At 43.6% G+C, this 15,909-nt stretch overlaps 1 protein-coding gene across 2 annotated transcripts in view; it reads right to left on the bottom strand.

Annotated features, from left to right (window-relative positions):
- Nucleotides 1-15,385, bottom strand: part of PLD4 (phospholipase D family member 4) — a 16,835-nt gene extending 1,450 nt beyond the window's left edge. The window contains exons 1-11 of one of the 2 annotated variants that reach the window (XM_035328386.1): nt 15,351-15,385; nt 13,054-13,226; nt 10,290-10,379; nt 8,422-8,627; nt 7,543-7,726; nt 6,635-6,755; nt 6,106-6,233; nt 5,730-5,930; nt 5,205-5,344; nt 3,428-3,593; nt 1,251-1,347 (exon numbers count right to left, since the gene is read on the bottom strand). In XM_035328386.1, the coding sequence (XP_035184277.1) occupies nt 1,251-1,347; nt 3,428-3,593; nt 5,205-5,344; nt 5,730-5,930; nt 6,106-6,233; nt 6,635-6,755; nt 7,543-7,726; nt 8,422-8,627; nt 10,290-10,379; nt 13,054-13,056 (1,336 nt within the window). In that variant the 5' untranslated portion in view covers nt 13,057-13,226; nt 15,351-15,385. Of the gene's footprint in view, nt 1-1,250; nt 1,348-3,427; nt 3,594-5,204; nt 5,345-5,729; nt 5,931-6,105; nt 6,234-6,634; nt 6,756-7,542; nt 7,727-8,421; nt 8,628-10,289; nt 10,380-13,053; nt 13,272-15,350 lie in introns of those variants that run through there. The other variant, XM_035328387.1, reaches the window with a different exon arrangement.
- Nucleotides 15,386-15,909: the final 524 nt, after the last annotated feature.

Below are 15,909 nucleotides of genomic sequence, written 5' to 3'. Positions count from 1 at the left end.
GGAGAGGAGAGGAGAGGAGAGGAGAGGAGAGGAGAGGAGAGGAGAGGAGAGGAGAGGAGAGGAGAGGAGAGGAGAGGAGAGGAGAGGAGAGGAGAGGAGAGGAGAGGAGAGGAGAGGAGAGGAGAGGAGAGGAGAGGAGAGGAGAATCTTCAATGTTCTTAATTCTCTCTTTATCTGTGAGGCGGTATGCTACCAGTAAAATAACCTCAAGCACTTTGTATACTATCAGAAGCAAAGGACTAGCAATAAATGAGCTTCAGAGTGGATCTTGTTAAAGGAAAATAAGAGGAGAAACTGGATCCTTGATCAGTAAATCCTCAGGAGCTGTTCTGAGCTCAAAATGCAAGGCCTGCTTTTAAACCAGGCAAAGCTGGGAATCTGGCCGTAAATGTTGCCTAGGGCTCCCTCCAAAGCCACCAGCATTCAGAAAAACAAACATTATGAAAAAATACATATTTTAGCACTTAGCATTTTTTTCTGGTGCTTGCCTTAGCCAGAAAAATCTACTATCAATTCCAGAAGGTGCTTAGTCATGAAAACAACTTATCTGTATACCTATCTTCAAAAGACAACATGGTAAGAAACAGTTTCTATTACAAGCAATTGGAGCTGCAAGTCTTCAGCCTTTTGGAAGGTCAGGATATTTGCTGGTTTGCATTGCTTGGAGGATGAACTGACTGAAATGACAGGCTCCTTTTTAGGGGGATCCTCATAAAAGAGCAAGAAAAATAAACACCATCCTGACTTTCAGGAGTTGAGCAGCAATTGACACTAGAGTTTCCTTATTTCCTTATTTTGATGCCTAGAATTCTGTTCAACAAACTGTGTGGAATTAAATCCTCCCAGCAATTTCTTTTTATTAAAGCACAATAATGTTCTATACTAGAGCATTAGCTATCACTGCATCGTTCTGAGCACACAGTCTGGGAAATTCCCACTGTGCTTGTCACAAACTGTGCACTCTGACTTGTCACACTCCATTCTTAATGGTTCACAATCATATGAGATAATCTCCTACTGAACTTGACCTACATTATTTTCTCCCCTTTGCATCTCTGCTTCTATGCCCAGGTCAGATATTCTGACAAAGATGTGTATTTTGATATGTTTATCTACTTTACATGGCAAAATTAGCTCTTTTGTTTGTTTGTTTTGATTTGTTTTGTTTTGATATTGCAGCCCATTCTATCTCAGTCTCAGCCCTATAGATCTGAAGATACTAAAAATGTTTGTAATAATGGAATACGTACCGATATAGGCTGTTTTATCAGTGACCATGAATTTGTTGTGATTCACTCTCCCATAAGGAATATTTGTGTGGTTAAAAACTGGAACAATGAAGAGTTTCTGGATGGGAGAAATTAAAACATAGATAGAAATAGCAGGTGAGGATCAGACTGAATAATTTGGCAATGAAGATTTTCTATATTTTCAAACAATATAATACTTTAGAAAGAACAGAATATTCCACACACTGCTATTAAGCATACCATAAAAGAGATTTTACTTTTATCCAAGAAAACTAACAAATAGTTCTTCTACTATACATAAAATTGGATAAGCAATTGAAATCAGATAATGTTTGCTTCACAATGTTCCATTAGTGGCACAGCTATTATCATTACAGGGCAGACAATTAAATGCAGTTTTAGACAGCTGTTTAATAGATCTGCATTTACCACTGATTGCTGCTCTTATTTCGTGCTAAAATGGGCTGATCACAGACACAAGGAGTACTGCAGACAACAATAATGCCTAACTTTTTGTGTCAAATCTTACTAAATCTACATTTCTGATCTTTTTTTATTCCTTTTTTCCCAGTAAAAAACATTCCACCTTACATCAGTTACTGCCTTTTGTCCTGGTAACTGTACCATGATGCGAGCTTCCACACCATCCCCTACTCACTCTGTGTTTTCCATTCTATTGTCTGTGGCCTGTGTGTAATATTCATTGATGAAAAAATGGATCAATTTAAATAGGCAAATAGAAAAGCTCTCAAACATAATAATAATAATAATAAATAAAAATAAAAATAAATTATAGTAGGTCAGTTTAACTCCATTTGACATGGAGTTAAATCCAGCTAGTCACGAGTGGTGTTCCCCAGCAATTGGTGTTGGGGCCAATCCTCCTTAATATCGTTATTGATGACTTGGATGAGGGAATTGAGTGCATCCTCAGTAAGTCTGCAGATGACACCAAGCTGGGGGGAAGTGTTGATCTGCTGGAGGGTAGGAAGGGCCTGAAGAGGGATCTGGACAGGATGGGTTGATTGGCAGAAGCCAATGGGATGAGGTTCAACATGGCTAAGGGCCGGATCCTTCACTTTGGCCACAACAACCCCATGCAGTGCTACAGGCTTGGGGCAGAGTGGTTGGAAAGCTGTGCAGAGGAAAATGATCTGGGGGTGCTGGTTGATGCTCCCCTGGACACGAGGTGGCAGTGTGCCCAGGTGGCCAAGATGGTCAATGCCACCCTGGTTGTATCAGGAATAGTGCAGCCAGCAAGACCAGGGAGATGGTCATCCCCCTGTGCTCTGCTCTGGTGAGGCTGCACCTCGAGTACTGTGTTCAGCTTTGGGCCCCTCACTGCAAGAAGGACATTGAGGCCCTAGGGCATGTCCAGAGAAGGGCTAGGAAGCTGGTGAAGGGCCTGGAGCACAAGTCCTATGATGAGCAGCTGAGGGAACTGGGGTTTTTTAGTCTGGAGAAGAGGAGGCTCAGGGGAGACATTATTGCTCTCTACAACTACCTGAAAGGAAGGTGTGGGGAGCTGGGGGTCAGCCTCTTCTCACAGGTAACTAGTGACAGGACCAGAGGGAATGGCCTCAAGTTGCAACAGAGGTGGTTCAGGTTGGAAATTAGGAGACATTTCTTCTTAGGAAGAGTGGTTAGGCATTGGAATGGGTTGCCCAGGGAGGTGGTGGTCACCGTTCCTGAGGGAAAGGTTGGACGTGGTGCTTAGGGAAATGGTTTAGTGGGTATTGGTATTGATGCTGGTAGTAGGGTGATGGTTGGACTAGATGATCTTGGAGGTCTTTTCAAACCTTAATGATTCTGTGATTATGATAATTCTAGAAAGACCCATCTGAGATACTGCATACAGAAAAGGGTCATAAGAAGAGCACTAAGTCGTAATTTGAACTGTTACTCTCATGGTGCTCAGCAAAAATGATTGCATTGCTAATGTCACAAGTGCTGCAGCTAGGCACATCCCTTGATATCAACAGTGGTTTGCATTAACCTTCCTCAAAGGTTATCTTTTGGACCTTATTTTCTGAAGGACCTGAAACAGCATACCAGTGGAAACAAGCTGCTTCTCTAAAACCTTATATTTGCACATGCAACTGACAGCTTAGACACAAAAATCAGTCTGGAGCCCATATCCTCAAGCTGTCTTTTCAAAATCAGGTTTCTTTTCATACCACGTTGACACTGATGTGGGTATGTGGGTTGTTGAGAGCACTCAGGGACCTCAGGTAGTGGAGCATGGCTGGGTCAGAGTGGGCCCAGCAGCTGACCAGAAGCCGGATTTGTACTCTGTAGTTGAAAGCCACACGTCTCAGAGCATTGTCAATGGTTGGCCAGTATCTAGAGAAAAGAAAGTGGGTGGAGAGAAGAGAATTTTTGAAACAACTCTCTAGAAAACTCTGAAAATAAACTGAGAACACAAGTGATGCCATGCACAAATGGGATCTCTAATGACTACTAGGACCAGCACTCATGCCTTCACTGAAGGTATGCATAAGATGTCTGCCTTCTACTCAGCCAGGTCTCTTCACAATTTGTTTAGAGAGATCCAGTCTCTCAAATTTAGTTGGAATTGATATATATATATAAATAAAAATTAAACTTAGTAAAGTGCATGTATACATGTACACACATAGAATGTGTGTCCATCATGCTCATTTCCTTAGGAAACTAAACATGACAATAGGAACTCCAATGTAAAGCAAGATCATACAGCACAACATAACAAAGACAGGGCAGAGCCCAGAGGAAAGCCTAAGAGATGTTTTGCAAAATTTGGCCATTTCAGAGACCTGAAGGCTATTTCTAGGGTCCACAGTGGTCCTGTGCCATCAGCCAGCATCGTCTCTTTGCTGCCCCATCCCTTCTTGCTCTCTTCAGTGTGCTGTGTGCCCCTAAGGTGTGCTTTCTCAAACACTGAGCCTGTCAGTTTTCTTGACATTTGTGTTGGCAGTAGCTTAGGGAAGAGTATTTAACATCCTGCACCCGACTACATAACACAAAGAGCTGGGCAATGTGCAGCCCAGGACTAGTAACTCCAAACTCTCATGTGGCTTTCGTTACGTAGACATAACAACTGCTGCACAGAGGAAGGCAAGTGTAATTTATACAGACAGGATGACTGATGCAAAGAGGTCCAGCACTCACTCACAGTCCCATGAGCAATGATGAATTAATTTCTCTAACTTATTCCTTTTGATCCAGTGTACAACGGCCTGAATTCTCAAATCCTCCCTCACACCTCTTCCTATCACGACCAGAGCAGCTGTGTGCTTTCAGACTTAGGCTGACTGTCTGCAACTTACTTGTAGATCCTGAAAAGCTTGGAAAAACATGCTATTTAGGAATGCTGTTTTTGAACAGTTTCCATGTTTTCAATGTATTGGTTTCTAGTTGATTAACACTCCGGCATTAAGACAGTCGCTTTGTTCCCCGTGCCTCAGCTGCTGGAAGAACCTAACCTGAACTAATCAGCCCCGATTCATCGCCCTACAGCTGGTTGCTGTGGAGATAGCCTGAGGCCTAGCGCCTCTTCTCCTCGCCTTTCAAACTCCTGCTTGCATCAGATCAGGCCCTAGATGTTACAAATGGAGGATTAAGGCTTCAGATGAAGAATGAGGAGAATTAGCACTTCCATTCCTAAGGGGGGGAAGAGACTTTCTGTGAATGTATTCTTAGGAAAGAGCAGGAGATTAGAAACTCAGAGGTTCAACTGTACTACCCAGAAACTGGAAATCCTCTGAGCTGTTTGATTTAGTCAGTAGTTGCACAGTCAATGAGGCAGTCATGAATGTGGAGCAAAGCCTCAGTTATTGGTACTCAAGAAAGCTGAATGTTTTCATTTCTGGTTGGAGCAGGGGAGGGAATATTATGTATTCCCTTTAAATAGCCCAAGCTGATCCAGAAGTAACCTAGACTTGAATCCTGATTTGGTCAGGATTAAAATCATACCTTTCTGGGTGAACAAAACGGCTGGTAGGGAAATATTCCATAACAGAAATATAGACGAATTTATGTGCTGCACTGATAACACTGATAATAGCAAAGAGGTCATGAGTGCGGCCTTCTGGACAAAATGCAGGAGGAGAAGCCTGTCAGAAGAAAGCATGCAGGTCAGTGATTTCATCCTTCTTTTATCAGATTGAGATTCATTCACATTCAAGTCTATTCAGTTTTAATCACAGTAGAACAAAGCATATGAGGTGGAGCACTACTGTTTCTCGGGCATTCCATGTCCCAGTGAGTCAGATACTTATTGAGATATTAAGCCCACGGGAGACCTGCACACTGTCCTTGCCATACAACCTGATAGCCCAAGCCATGGTGACCTTTATTCCTTGAGTAGTTCCAGAGAAACCTGTTGAATAAATTATTATCTAGCTAGAGTGGAAGTAGCTAACAAGCACTAAAGAAAATTTTCTGGTCAAAGCTTAAACATAGTTTATAATATATCTTGTTATTTTAAAACTTACTTACAGAAAAATAGGCTTTTGTCAAGGTTCCATTAAATTCTACTTCCAGAGGATGACTGTGGTTAATGTGGGTAGAATAGTTATGAGGCCAAGGGAATGGGATGGTAGCATTAGCATGTCCAAGATCCCAGTAAGTACTAAATGTTTTCCATAGGTCTTTGGCTAAGCAGCTGCAGTTGTATATCACAGCTCCAAACTCTTTCACCTGCAAAGAGAGCACACTACGTCACAGCCCAAGCAAGAGCCACCTCCAACATCAGGGGGTTCTTTGCTGTTTGTCCCTCTCAGTCCATATTTTTACATCGTTAGGATTTTTCTCTGTTATGTGCTTGGACATGAATTTTACCCAAGGTGTTTGAATACACAACAGCAGAGCTTACCTGAGATAAAGATCTCCAGTCCATATTTGCACTACCAATATATATGTGTTTCATGTCTACAATCCAGAATTTGCTATGCAGCACTCCTCCTGTCAAATGTTCAAAATCAATTTTTTTTACATGGGCCCCTAAAGAAAGACAGGGAGAGGAGAAATAAGTGTAGATACACCATGGAGGTGGTATACTGTACTGTTCCCCTGAGAGCCAGAGCATGGCTGGATGTCTAATGCTTGCAGCTAATAATAGCTACCAAACTCACAAACACTGGTTCCTGGGAAAATGTACAAAAATATACAAAAATATACAAAAATATACAAAACATGAACTTGAAGAAAAATCCTTGAGGTCATGACAAAATACACAGAAAGTGTGAAGCAGTGAATATTCGGTGCTTATGCCATGAACAGTATGACTTTGAGCTCAGGACCATGTAAGCACCATGCCAGAATAGGCCTCAGAGGCCAATTTATTTCAGACACCTTTAAGCAATACCAAAGTTCAGAGAACAACACTGAGGTAAGATAATTACCTTTTTCTTCTAAAAGCTCAAGGTCAGTTGACTTCGTAGCCAAAGTTGGCATACTTGCTGCAATGTACACAGAGACATTCTCCGCGAGTAATCTTTCAAACCTCTTCAGAATATCTTCACCCTATGTGATACGTTGCTTGTTGTTTATCACATTTTATTATATGAATAACAGAGACTGTCTTAGAATGGGCTGCTCCTTTAACCGAGGCAGGGCTCAGCTTCACATCTGCCACTTTTACTTCCTCTCATGCTGAGGGCTGAGTCAATTCACACCAGCACCTGGGAGGAAGGGACAGGGAGCCCCTGAAGAAGATGAGGAAGGTGTCTCAGGAGGGAGGCAGTGGCTATGCCCACAGTAAAAAACAGTTCAGTGTCAGCTCTTTGACCCAGATCTCAAAGAGCACCATTCCTGTCATGTGGTAAACCCTCTACCTGTCTGAAGCAGGTTGGTCTTGTCCATTTTGCCTTTATCAGAGCTGTCTCCAGCCTGTACTGTCCCCCAGGATTGCTTGGGAGATTGCCGGCTGCCATAGGCCAGAACTGCACCAAGGAGCAATTAAACATGGCAGATGTTCTCAGGGTGAGCCTGTGCACTGGCCTGTGTTATCTGCTCTTAGCAGTGGAACCAGGGAGACCCTGCAGGTCACACAGGGTGACAGGTCACACCTTGAGATTGACTTCGAGGCTGCTCTTAAAACACAGCATGGAGGTATTCAGAGACATGGACAGAGCCCACGTGGAGTCTAGCCTGACTGGAGGAGGAAGCTGCTGCTCCAGACCAGCATAAAAAACTTTTCTGTGTTTTCAGGAGTCAAGCAATGCTGCTGAGAGACAGGCCATACAGTCCATCTGCCCCATGGACATGAGATGTACAACCACAGATGTGCTTGTCATTGATTTTCTCCTACCTGCTCTGAAGAGGAATCGTTGACGTTGATATCTTTCCCAGTAAGGGACCAATAATAAGAAGCCACATGAATATTTTCTTGGGCTATATCGAGGAGACTTATCCAGGCTTGGTACAAGGGTTTGGCTGCAGTGGTATTTACCTCAAAAGGTAAGTCATAAGGAACATTTTCCACAAGTTCAAATCTGCAACAGCAATTGTATATTGTGAAGCAAGCAACTGTGACCCAGCAGGAAACCAAGCACCCGTCACACTACACAGCTGATTGTTCTGAATGTCAGTGCCAAAAGCAAACAAGCTGAGTTGGAAAAACGGGCTGGGAGTACTCTCTGTCCCCAGCTTTTATACCAGGAATATATGTAAAATTCTCCTCCCATATCCAGCAGAATGGCTTCTCCATAGCCATTCTGAGCTTTGATTTTTACCGTCCTAAAGATGTGAACAAAAGCTATCCCCTGGGGCTGGGTGGCATTTTGGTACCCTCTCTGACCTTTCCCAGAGACCAAAACCCACTGCTCCCTGTGGCATCTGAAAGAGGTGAGCTCAGTGGAGGGATGCTTTGTCTGCTGCTCACCCTGCTGCCTCCCATTCTGCTGCCAAGGGGGTGCTTGGAGGTGATGGAGCAGCTACAGAGTTGCACTGAACTTTCCAGCACAGGACAGTAGTGGAGCTGTGATATTGCCTCTATTACCCCTCCTACTAGGGAACTACTAATGACCCTGTGCCCAAACAACATCCCTACTCTTCCCCCATTAGTGGTACTTTAACACCTATTGCACAGTGAGAAAGCAGCAAAATCCATGTAGATGTATGTTGTCAGCATTGTAGCTATTTCTCCACCTGGTGATTAGTTCTCCATGAGCCATCAGGCCTGGCTTACCTGCAGGAATCGTTAGATCTGTTGGTGCCCTCCTCAGATACTGTGGTTCTCTGGAAGTCTCCATGAAGTTCTTCTTCCTCTTCCACCTCTCGGTAAATGCTGACAACAGTTTCTCCCTTAGGATCAACTATGCTGGATGTTCTCGTGAAGTAAACAGCCATCAGGGCAACAAAACCAAGCATCAAAATTGCCCCTGAGATTTGAAACTAGAACAGAATCCAACAGGTTAAGATTTAAGCACTTGCCAAGTCACTGATACCTCAGCTAATGGATAACTACTTGTTGAAGGTAAATCAAAGCCATTCAACAGTAGTTCTGCTTTCAGCTACTGGCAGTCAGTTTTCTTAGATACATCACTTAAAGTGTGGACCATGATCCAAATAGGGGTTGGCTTATGTGAGGACCATGATTTTAGTTTTATTTTTTCAAGGAAAAGAAATCTTTTTTTCCCCCAAACCTTATGATTAGTTTGACATTTATTATTATTATTTTAGTACAGGAAAAATGAACATTCAACAAAATTTCCACCAAGAACAAAGAAAGAAAGCCCACAACACAAAATTAGCTGTGGGATCAAGCCTAGCAGTACCATAAGGAGAAACAGAAAGAAAATTTGTGACATGTTAATGTGGTGAATTGGCTTCATTTCCCTTTTTCTGTACTTCTTCTTCTTTTATTTTTTTTCCTTTTTTTTTTTTTTTTTTTTTTTTTTCTGAAGGTGGATTGGAAAAGAAAAAAAAATAATCCACAGCCTGTCTTCCTCATATACCCACGTCTGTTCCCCAAAAATAAGAAAGTCTGGCTGGCTCCCTCTGGCGGTTTTGGGAGCTGGGAGCACTCGCCACCCCACGGCAAGCAATGTGCGATCCAGAGCTGAGCTTTTAGGCCACCAGGCAGAAGTGAGTCTGGCAGCAGTCGAGTGGCTGTAGCTAAAAATGTGAACTCCCAAAATGGTACGTATGAAAATTGAGTGGAAGCCAGTTTCTTCTGAAAGCATCTATTTCAGTTTCTATGTGGATAAAGTCTCTTACTTTTCATTTTCTATGCTTTTCTCAAGATCTACAGTGCTGCCATCAATTTCAGAGAGTGATTTGACCTAGAATGAGAAAAATGCTTTTAAACTATCTACTTAAAATTTTGCCCACTGGCTTTTTCTCACTCATTGATGACAAAGAATATCCTACAAATTTTTAACAATTCTGAATTTCATCCCGGGAACATGCCTCCAAGACTTAAACATCACAAACGTTTTAGATGGCATTTCTCAGGTAAAAGGTCTATTTCCAAGTCACATCTTGGCTGTCACCATGCTGTGATGCCAGGTGCTCCAAGCATGGTGAATAAATCAAGTGATTCCAGAAGCTTGTTATGGTGAGACTAAGCCTGAATGACAGTCAGCCCAGTGTCAGACAACACACACAAAACCTCAGAAAGTAAGGTGAAAGTGGTGAATTCTTAGAAAGAATTTCACCATGTTATATGGACCAGACTCCTCTTGCATTATATGGAATATAGTATGTCAATAGAAACTGACTTTAATCAGTGCTGATTTACATCAGCAGAAGAAATACAAATTCCATTTACTTATTTGCCTCTGGGCTAGTGAAAGAAGTGAGGCTATTTGCATGAGTAAGATTCACTGTCCTGCGTGAAGGCTGCAGGATTAGGCTCCACATTACTCCCTCTCGGCAAGGTTTGATCAGCCTACTGAATAAATCAATGAGGGTTTTGTCACTCACTTGCTTACAAATAGGATTAAAATCTACATGGGTTTCTAAAGGAGGCAATAAAATCATTCTTCATAATCTGTTATATCTTTTCAGAAATCTCAGCTCTTTTAAGTAAATGTAGTGTATCCCAATAGTTACCATTTGGACGTCTTTTTGATTGTTCACGCTTAATTTTGTGTTGGAAGACTTGCTAATCATCAGGGATGTTCCTAATGCTTTTTTCACAATCTGAAAAACAGAAATGTATGCAGGAGGGAAAATAAAGTTTTGTGGCAACATTTGTAGAAAGCCAGTAACAGAGTAAAAAAGCAGGCCACTGCCATTGCTTTATATAGTGCTCTGAGATTTAAGTACAGATCTGTGCAACATTCTCTCTGTATTGTGGATCTTGAGTGACATTAACAGATTCCAATGTGTGTGAGAGAGAGACAGTCCCCTGCAGTTTTTCCCCGGTGCTGTCTACACACAAAAATCACTGCAGTAATTATTGTGTTAACAACTGCATCACCGCCTCTTCAAGTTATCCTCCAGCCCCCACTTCTGTCCTGTCACAGGCTAGCACGTTTGCCATCAAGCAATAACTAAGTGCAGAAACCACAGGTGACAGCATACAGCACCAATGTCATCCCGTGCGTGACTCTGCTAGGCCCTTGCTCGCTCCGTATGCATTTGAGCTGTTTTCAGTGCTGGTGTCTCTTCCAGAAAGGACTCTGTTAATAGGAGTTGGACCAGATTAGGCCAAAATCTAGACGCCTCTTCTCCCTTATCGCAATCGTGATGCTAGGAACCAAGTTAACTTCTCTTCCTCTTCAGACAGGATTCTCTGTCTTATCACCAGCAGAGGCAACCACAAGAGCAAATACCAAAGTACATCCAAACTGAAAGCAGATGGTGGGGCAGCGGTAAGCTGGCCACTTGCCTATTCTGCCTTCTCGAATGCCCAAACCAAGCACTTCACACACGGCTAATGAGTTATGAATCGTCCCTGCATGGTATCCCTGCACTGACACCAGAGGTGAACTTGCCCTTAGGAATCAGCTGTCATGTTTCATTCTCAGAAGCAAGAAGCACATCCTGGGGTATGGTCGATTTCAAAAAGTGATACCAGATGATATCACCACCTGTCCTGTCCCCAGATCACTGCTTCCTATCCCTGAGCCACCAGGCATTTGTAGCCTGATGGATGGACATGCTGTTATGGTATCAGATACTCTGTTGCTCTGCGGGTGGTCATACTCAAGCTAGTTTAGGTAGAAAGGATCCTGCCAGGCTTCTCCTGTCCATCTTGCCATATGTTCACAGCTACTCTTACCTGAGCTGCAGGGGCTGATGCTGTCTGTCCCACCCCAGTACGGCAGCGTGGCCACACATGGCTGTGCTGCCTCCAGATCCTGCACCCTGCTGCACAGATGCTGTGGCCACATGGTGCTGGCAGAACTTGGATGTAGCATGGCCATAGCCCCCAAAAGCTTCTTGTGGGACCCAACGCACAAGTGGGAGTGGACAAACTAGATGGAGGATGTTGTGGGAGACAAGGGAGGTGAGCCTGAAACACTGACTTGGGGAATGCAGCGAGGGTCACATGCTGAACGGCAGGTCCTTGTGACCTTGAGATCCCAGTTTGTGTTTTCACCCCAGTACAAAGGCATGGTGTCTTACCCTAAAGAGCTTACAGTCCAAGCAGAGAGGGGGATATAACACACCAAGCAGAGAAAGCTTTGTGACAGCAACACAAGTCTGGGTTGAATGCCGAGCCAGGAAAGTTAGTAGGAAAAAAATCAAGAGAGAGCAAGGCAGAAGAAGTTAAGGAGCTTGGTAAGAAACTGAGGCAAAGGGATTTTAAAGGAGGACGAGAAAGGTAACAGAAAAACAGCAGCAGCAGCCCTACAGCCTCGGCCAGGGAAAGCCCACTGAGGTTGCAGGCCCCACTGCACAGCTCCCTGCTTCGGCAGCAGCTGTCCCGGCCAGCTGGGCTGTCTGCTAACAAACAGCCCCCCCGGCTGCCCAGGTGGTTCTCATCACCAAACCTGAGCACGGGACGTGCCATCTCATCCATCTGACCCCCAGAGCTAAAATGCTCCCCGTGACACATTTTGTGGCTCAGGCACCATCTTGGTAGGAAACTGCAGCTGTAGGTGGGCTGACAGTCCTGTGATGGCTTCAGAAGGATGGAGCTTGTGAGCAACAATTCGTTTCACTTCCCTTTTTTTTTTTTTTTTTTTTTTTTCAGCTGCAGCAACAAAATGGCTTCAAAAAGCAACATGTCTCTTAAAATAAGAGTGAACATATCTCATACATGCCATAATAGTCATCTGCCATTTGGTTCAAATGAAGACCTCCTTGATATTTGTGACTAATATTGTGATTCCCAGCTGCTATAGAGAAGTCATGAGAAGTGTACTAAAATATATAGGGACAGAGTGGGGGGGAAGGGCACCACTTTGAGTTTCATTTCAGCAAGAAAGAAATCATCACAGGCAAGTAGAATTCTTAAAAATAATATTGTAGCTGGTCAGTAATTAACTACGGCTTCCTCTAGCTTACAGTTCTTTACCAGTTGCCAACTTCAATGACTAAAGTTCATCCAAGAGTAATAAATGCAAGCACTTAGCATCGCTTTGCAGACTTGTATCACTAGCTAATACCCCAAACTGCACAGTGCACGCAGGTAACTGTTGGTTATTGCATCGGCTTGCTTTCTCCTGGCACCCCAAAATACTTGTTACTTCTTTTCTCCCTCAGGATTAAACTGTTTCAGATCTTGGATTTCAAATATAAGGATGAGACTTTTCAGCCTAGAAAATCTTCTCCACAAGATGTTTGAAGGGTCTCAAATGAACAAAGTGCATTCACTTCTCCATTACTACCCCCAGCACCCTCAAGAACTCATCAATGTACTTACCATCGTGGGAGACCTCCTTCTGTGTGGATGTGCTTCTGTAGTCTGATGTTACTCCCAACTGCATATAGAGGAGATGGTGCACATGCTTTTCACCAGTAGATTTATTTCAGGTTCTGTTTTCTTCCTCCTCCTTCTGATTACTTCCTCTTAAGCACTGAGCTCCACAATGAATACTACAGAGACAAGTTGCCATCTAGCTGTTGCTACTCAATTCTTAAATTCCAGATCCTGATCCCCACCTGTTTGGCATAACTTCCCACAATTCAAACTCTGTTGGATGAATGAATTCTCACGGAGTTCACTGATGTAAGTTTAGAGCCTAGCTCAGCACTGCTTGAAAGAACTACTCAGCTTTTGGTGCTGTTTGTGCCTGGGACATGGCAATATTCTCACTGCTTCATTGTCAGCCCACCAGAAACTTCATTTCAAACTGAGGAGCAAAGCCTACAAAACTACCTCTCTACCCAGCTCCTCTTGCTTATCAAACTCTCCTGCTCAGTTGTCCTTGGATATATGTAAAAGAGCAAGCTAGCTCCTTGGAAATATTGCATCTTAGAGCTTTCATCTTAAATAAAACATATTTGGAATTTGCTGAGAAATTGTTGAAGGTGAAGGTTACATGCAATGTTGAGTTTGAGGCAGCTTCCAAGAAATCATGTCTTCTGCAAAAATCCAAAGGTTTTACAAAGTCAGTACAACTCAGTGTAGCTACTTTGCAGTAATTCTCCAGGCAGTCCCTCGATCCTGTTGAACTGACAAATGCAATTCACTGCTTTGGCATCTGAGGGAGGTCATTCTACAGTGAATGTAGATGGAAAAAATAGGAGGAGACAGAGGATAGGTCAGGTGTAGCAGAAAGAGGCCTTTCACAGGGAAGATAATATTATGAATCCTCTGCTATCTCTGGGAGCAACAGAGAAGTAACTAAAAGGAGGCCAAACGTGATAAAAAAGAAGGTCATGGAGCTGATATGAAGCCTGTCTGACCAAACAGCTCTCTCCTGAATGTACTGCTCTACACAGATTACCCATCACCAGGAGCATCTTAAGTCTCCATTAAAATAGAGCTGCGTCCAGGCTGCGTCCACCCCTTTAGCCTCAAGTTACCAGAAAGCTGAAGACAACACCCTGTGTGACCTAGCCTTTGTCTGCACTCAGGGAGGAGAGGCAACTCCAGTGAGCAGCCATGCTAAAGGTCCAAAGCGCTCTGTTAAGTGCCCCTGTTCCTCCGCTGACTTCAGAGACTGAGCATCCAAAGTACACATCACAGCAGCCAAGTGTGTGATGGGTTCAAGTCAGTGTGTGCGATGCACGAGTGAGCAAGCTTAGCAACAAGCTGCCTCGCTCTGTTTGTACAGAGGACTGAAATGCTGGCATAAGCTATACTGACGTAAATTACAAAGCTCCCCCGGATTTCATGGGCTTCAGGATTTTACCTCACAAGAAGCAACATGTTTGTATGAAGTACAGGACTTATCTCTGGTCACTTCCAGCTTTAACACTAAGGTAATGCTACATCATACTTGTTTATGACTATTCCCTTGATGTATTAAACAAAAGTCTGGCAGCAGGAGCTAACAACAACCTTCTGGCTCCGTGCGACTAAGAAGCCATTGCTCCAATATCACCAGTTTAGTTCAGACTGAGAGAGGCTGGGCTGCATCACAGGACCAGCAACGCTCCAGCAGCACAAGCTCAACCTCTGCACACATGCTGCTCTCCTCTGCAGATCCCCCTGTGCCCACCCTCCTTTATTTAAGCTTCAGACTTGGAAGCACAAAGCACAGTCTCAAGCTGGGGTTCTCCGAAACAACTTCTGCTGTGCTAGTTTATGAGCAGTCAGCTTGAGGTGGTACAAGGACACTGGTTTCCAGAGACCGCTGGGGAACAGCAGATCCCAAAGGATGCTTCCAGAAAATGAAATCGTTTTTCTCCTCCTCCTTGGCAGCTCTCTAACCACTTACAGCTCTGATTTATCTCCTCTTCCTCCCCCTTTCCAGCCTGCAAGGGGCTGGTTTCCTTCTGCTTATCTGATCTCACGCAGCAGCCCAGCAGCAATCACATTTCCGCTCTTACCGGCAGTGTTGTAGTGGTGAGTGTCTAAGGATGGAAGTGGGTTTGTGGGGAGAAGGAAAATGGTTTGTTTGATCCACTTACACAGTGGGGAGGGGAACATTGGCAAGTTTCAGGGCAAACAAAAACCTTCTTTATTCCTCCACTTCTGTTTCTCAGACAAGGCTACTTCCCCCAGCTGCTGACTTGCTGCCTTCCCCCACACAGAGTACATGAATCGCTCACCTTACAGTTGGATGCCACAGCCTGGGTAGCACGCTCTCTTTACAGCCATGCTTGGTCTACAGTTTGTTAGAAATGTGTATTAAAAGATACAGCGAAAGATCTTTATATGTGGGAGGTTTGCTAAGAAGAAACTGTCGGTTTAACATGTTCTCGTCTCTGAGAGCTAATAATAGATAGGAGCGTCACTATCACTGCACAGATTACTACAGAATTACACTCTCGTTTTCACGAGGACCAAGCCGCTGGGCTCCGGACGCCAACAGTCAGCAGAAGGATGGGAAGCACAAGCAGCCGGGGGCCTTACGCTTGAGAAGGAAAATGCTCGATTTATACTTTGTGCCAAAAGACTGTGACACTCAAATTAGCTGAAAGAAAATGTCATTTCAGGTCAAGAACGGTGAACTGATTCAGTTGACAAGCCTAGAGAAAATTTCTGCCGAAATCAAAGTTTGGCTTTCTGTTAGAAAATGCTTTTAAATATTTACTCCATTTCACCTGTTTAAAAAGTTCAGTAAATACATTGAAGTATGAACCTTAGACTTGGAACATTTCATATCTA

Source organism: Oxyura jamaicensis, chromosome 5 (genome assembly GCF_011077185.1).
Source record: "Oxyura jamaicensis isolate SHBP4307 breed ruddy duck chromosome 5, BPBGC_Ojam_1.0, whole genome shotgun sequence".
Taxonomy (NCBI): Eukaryota; Metazoa; Chordata; class Aves; order Anseriformes; family Anatidae; genus Oxyura; species Oxyura jamaicensis.
Note: the sequence above shows the minus strand (reverse complement) of the source record. Positions and strands in the feature narration are given on the sequence as shown.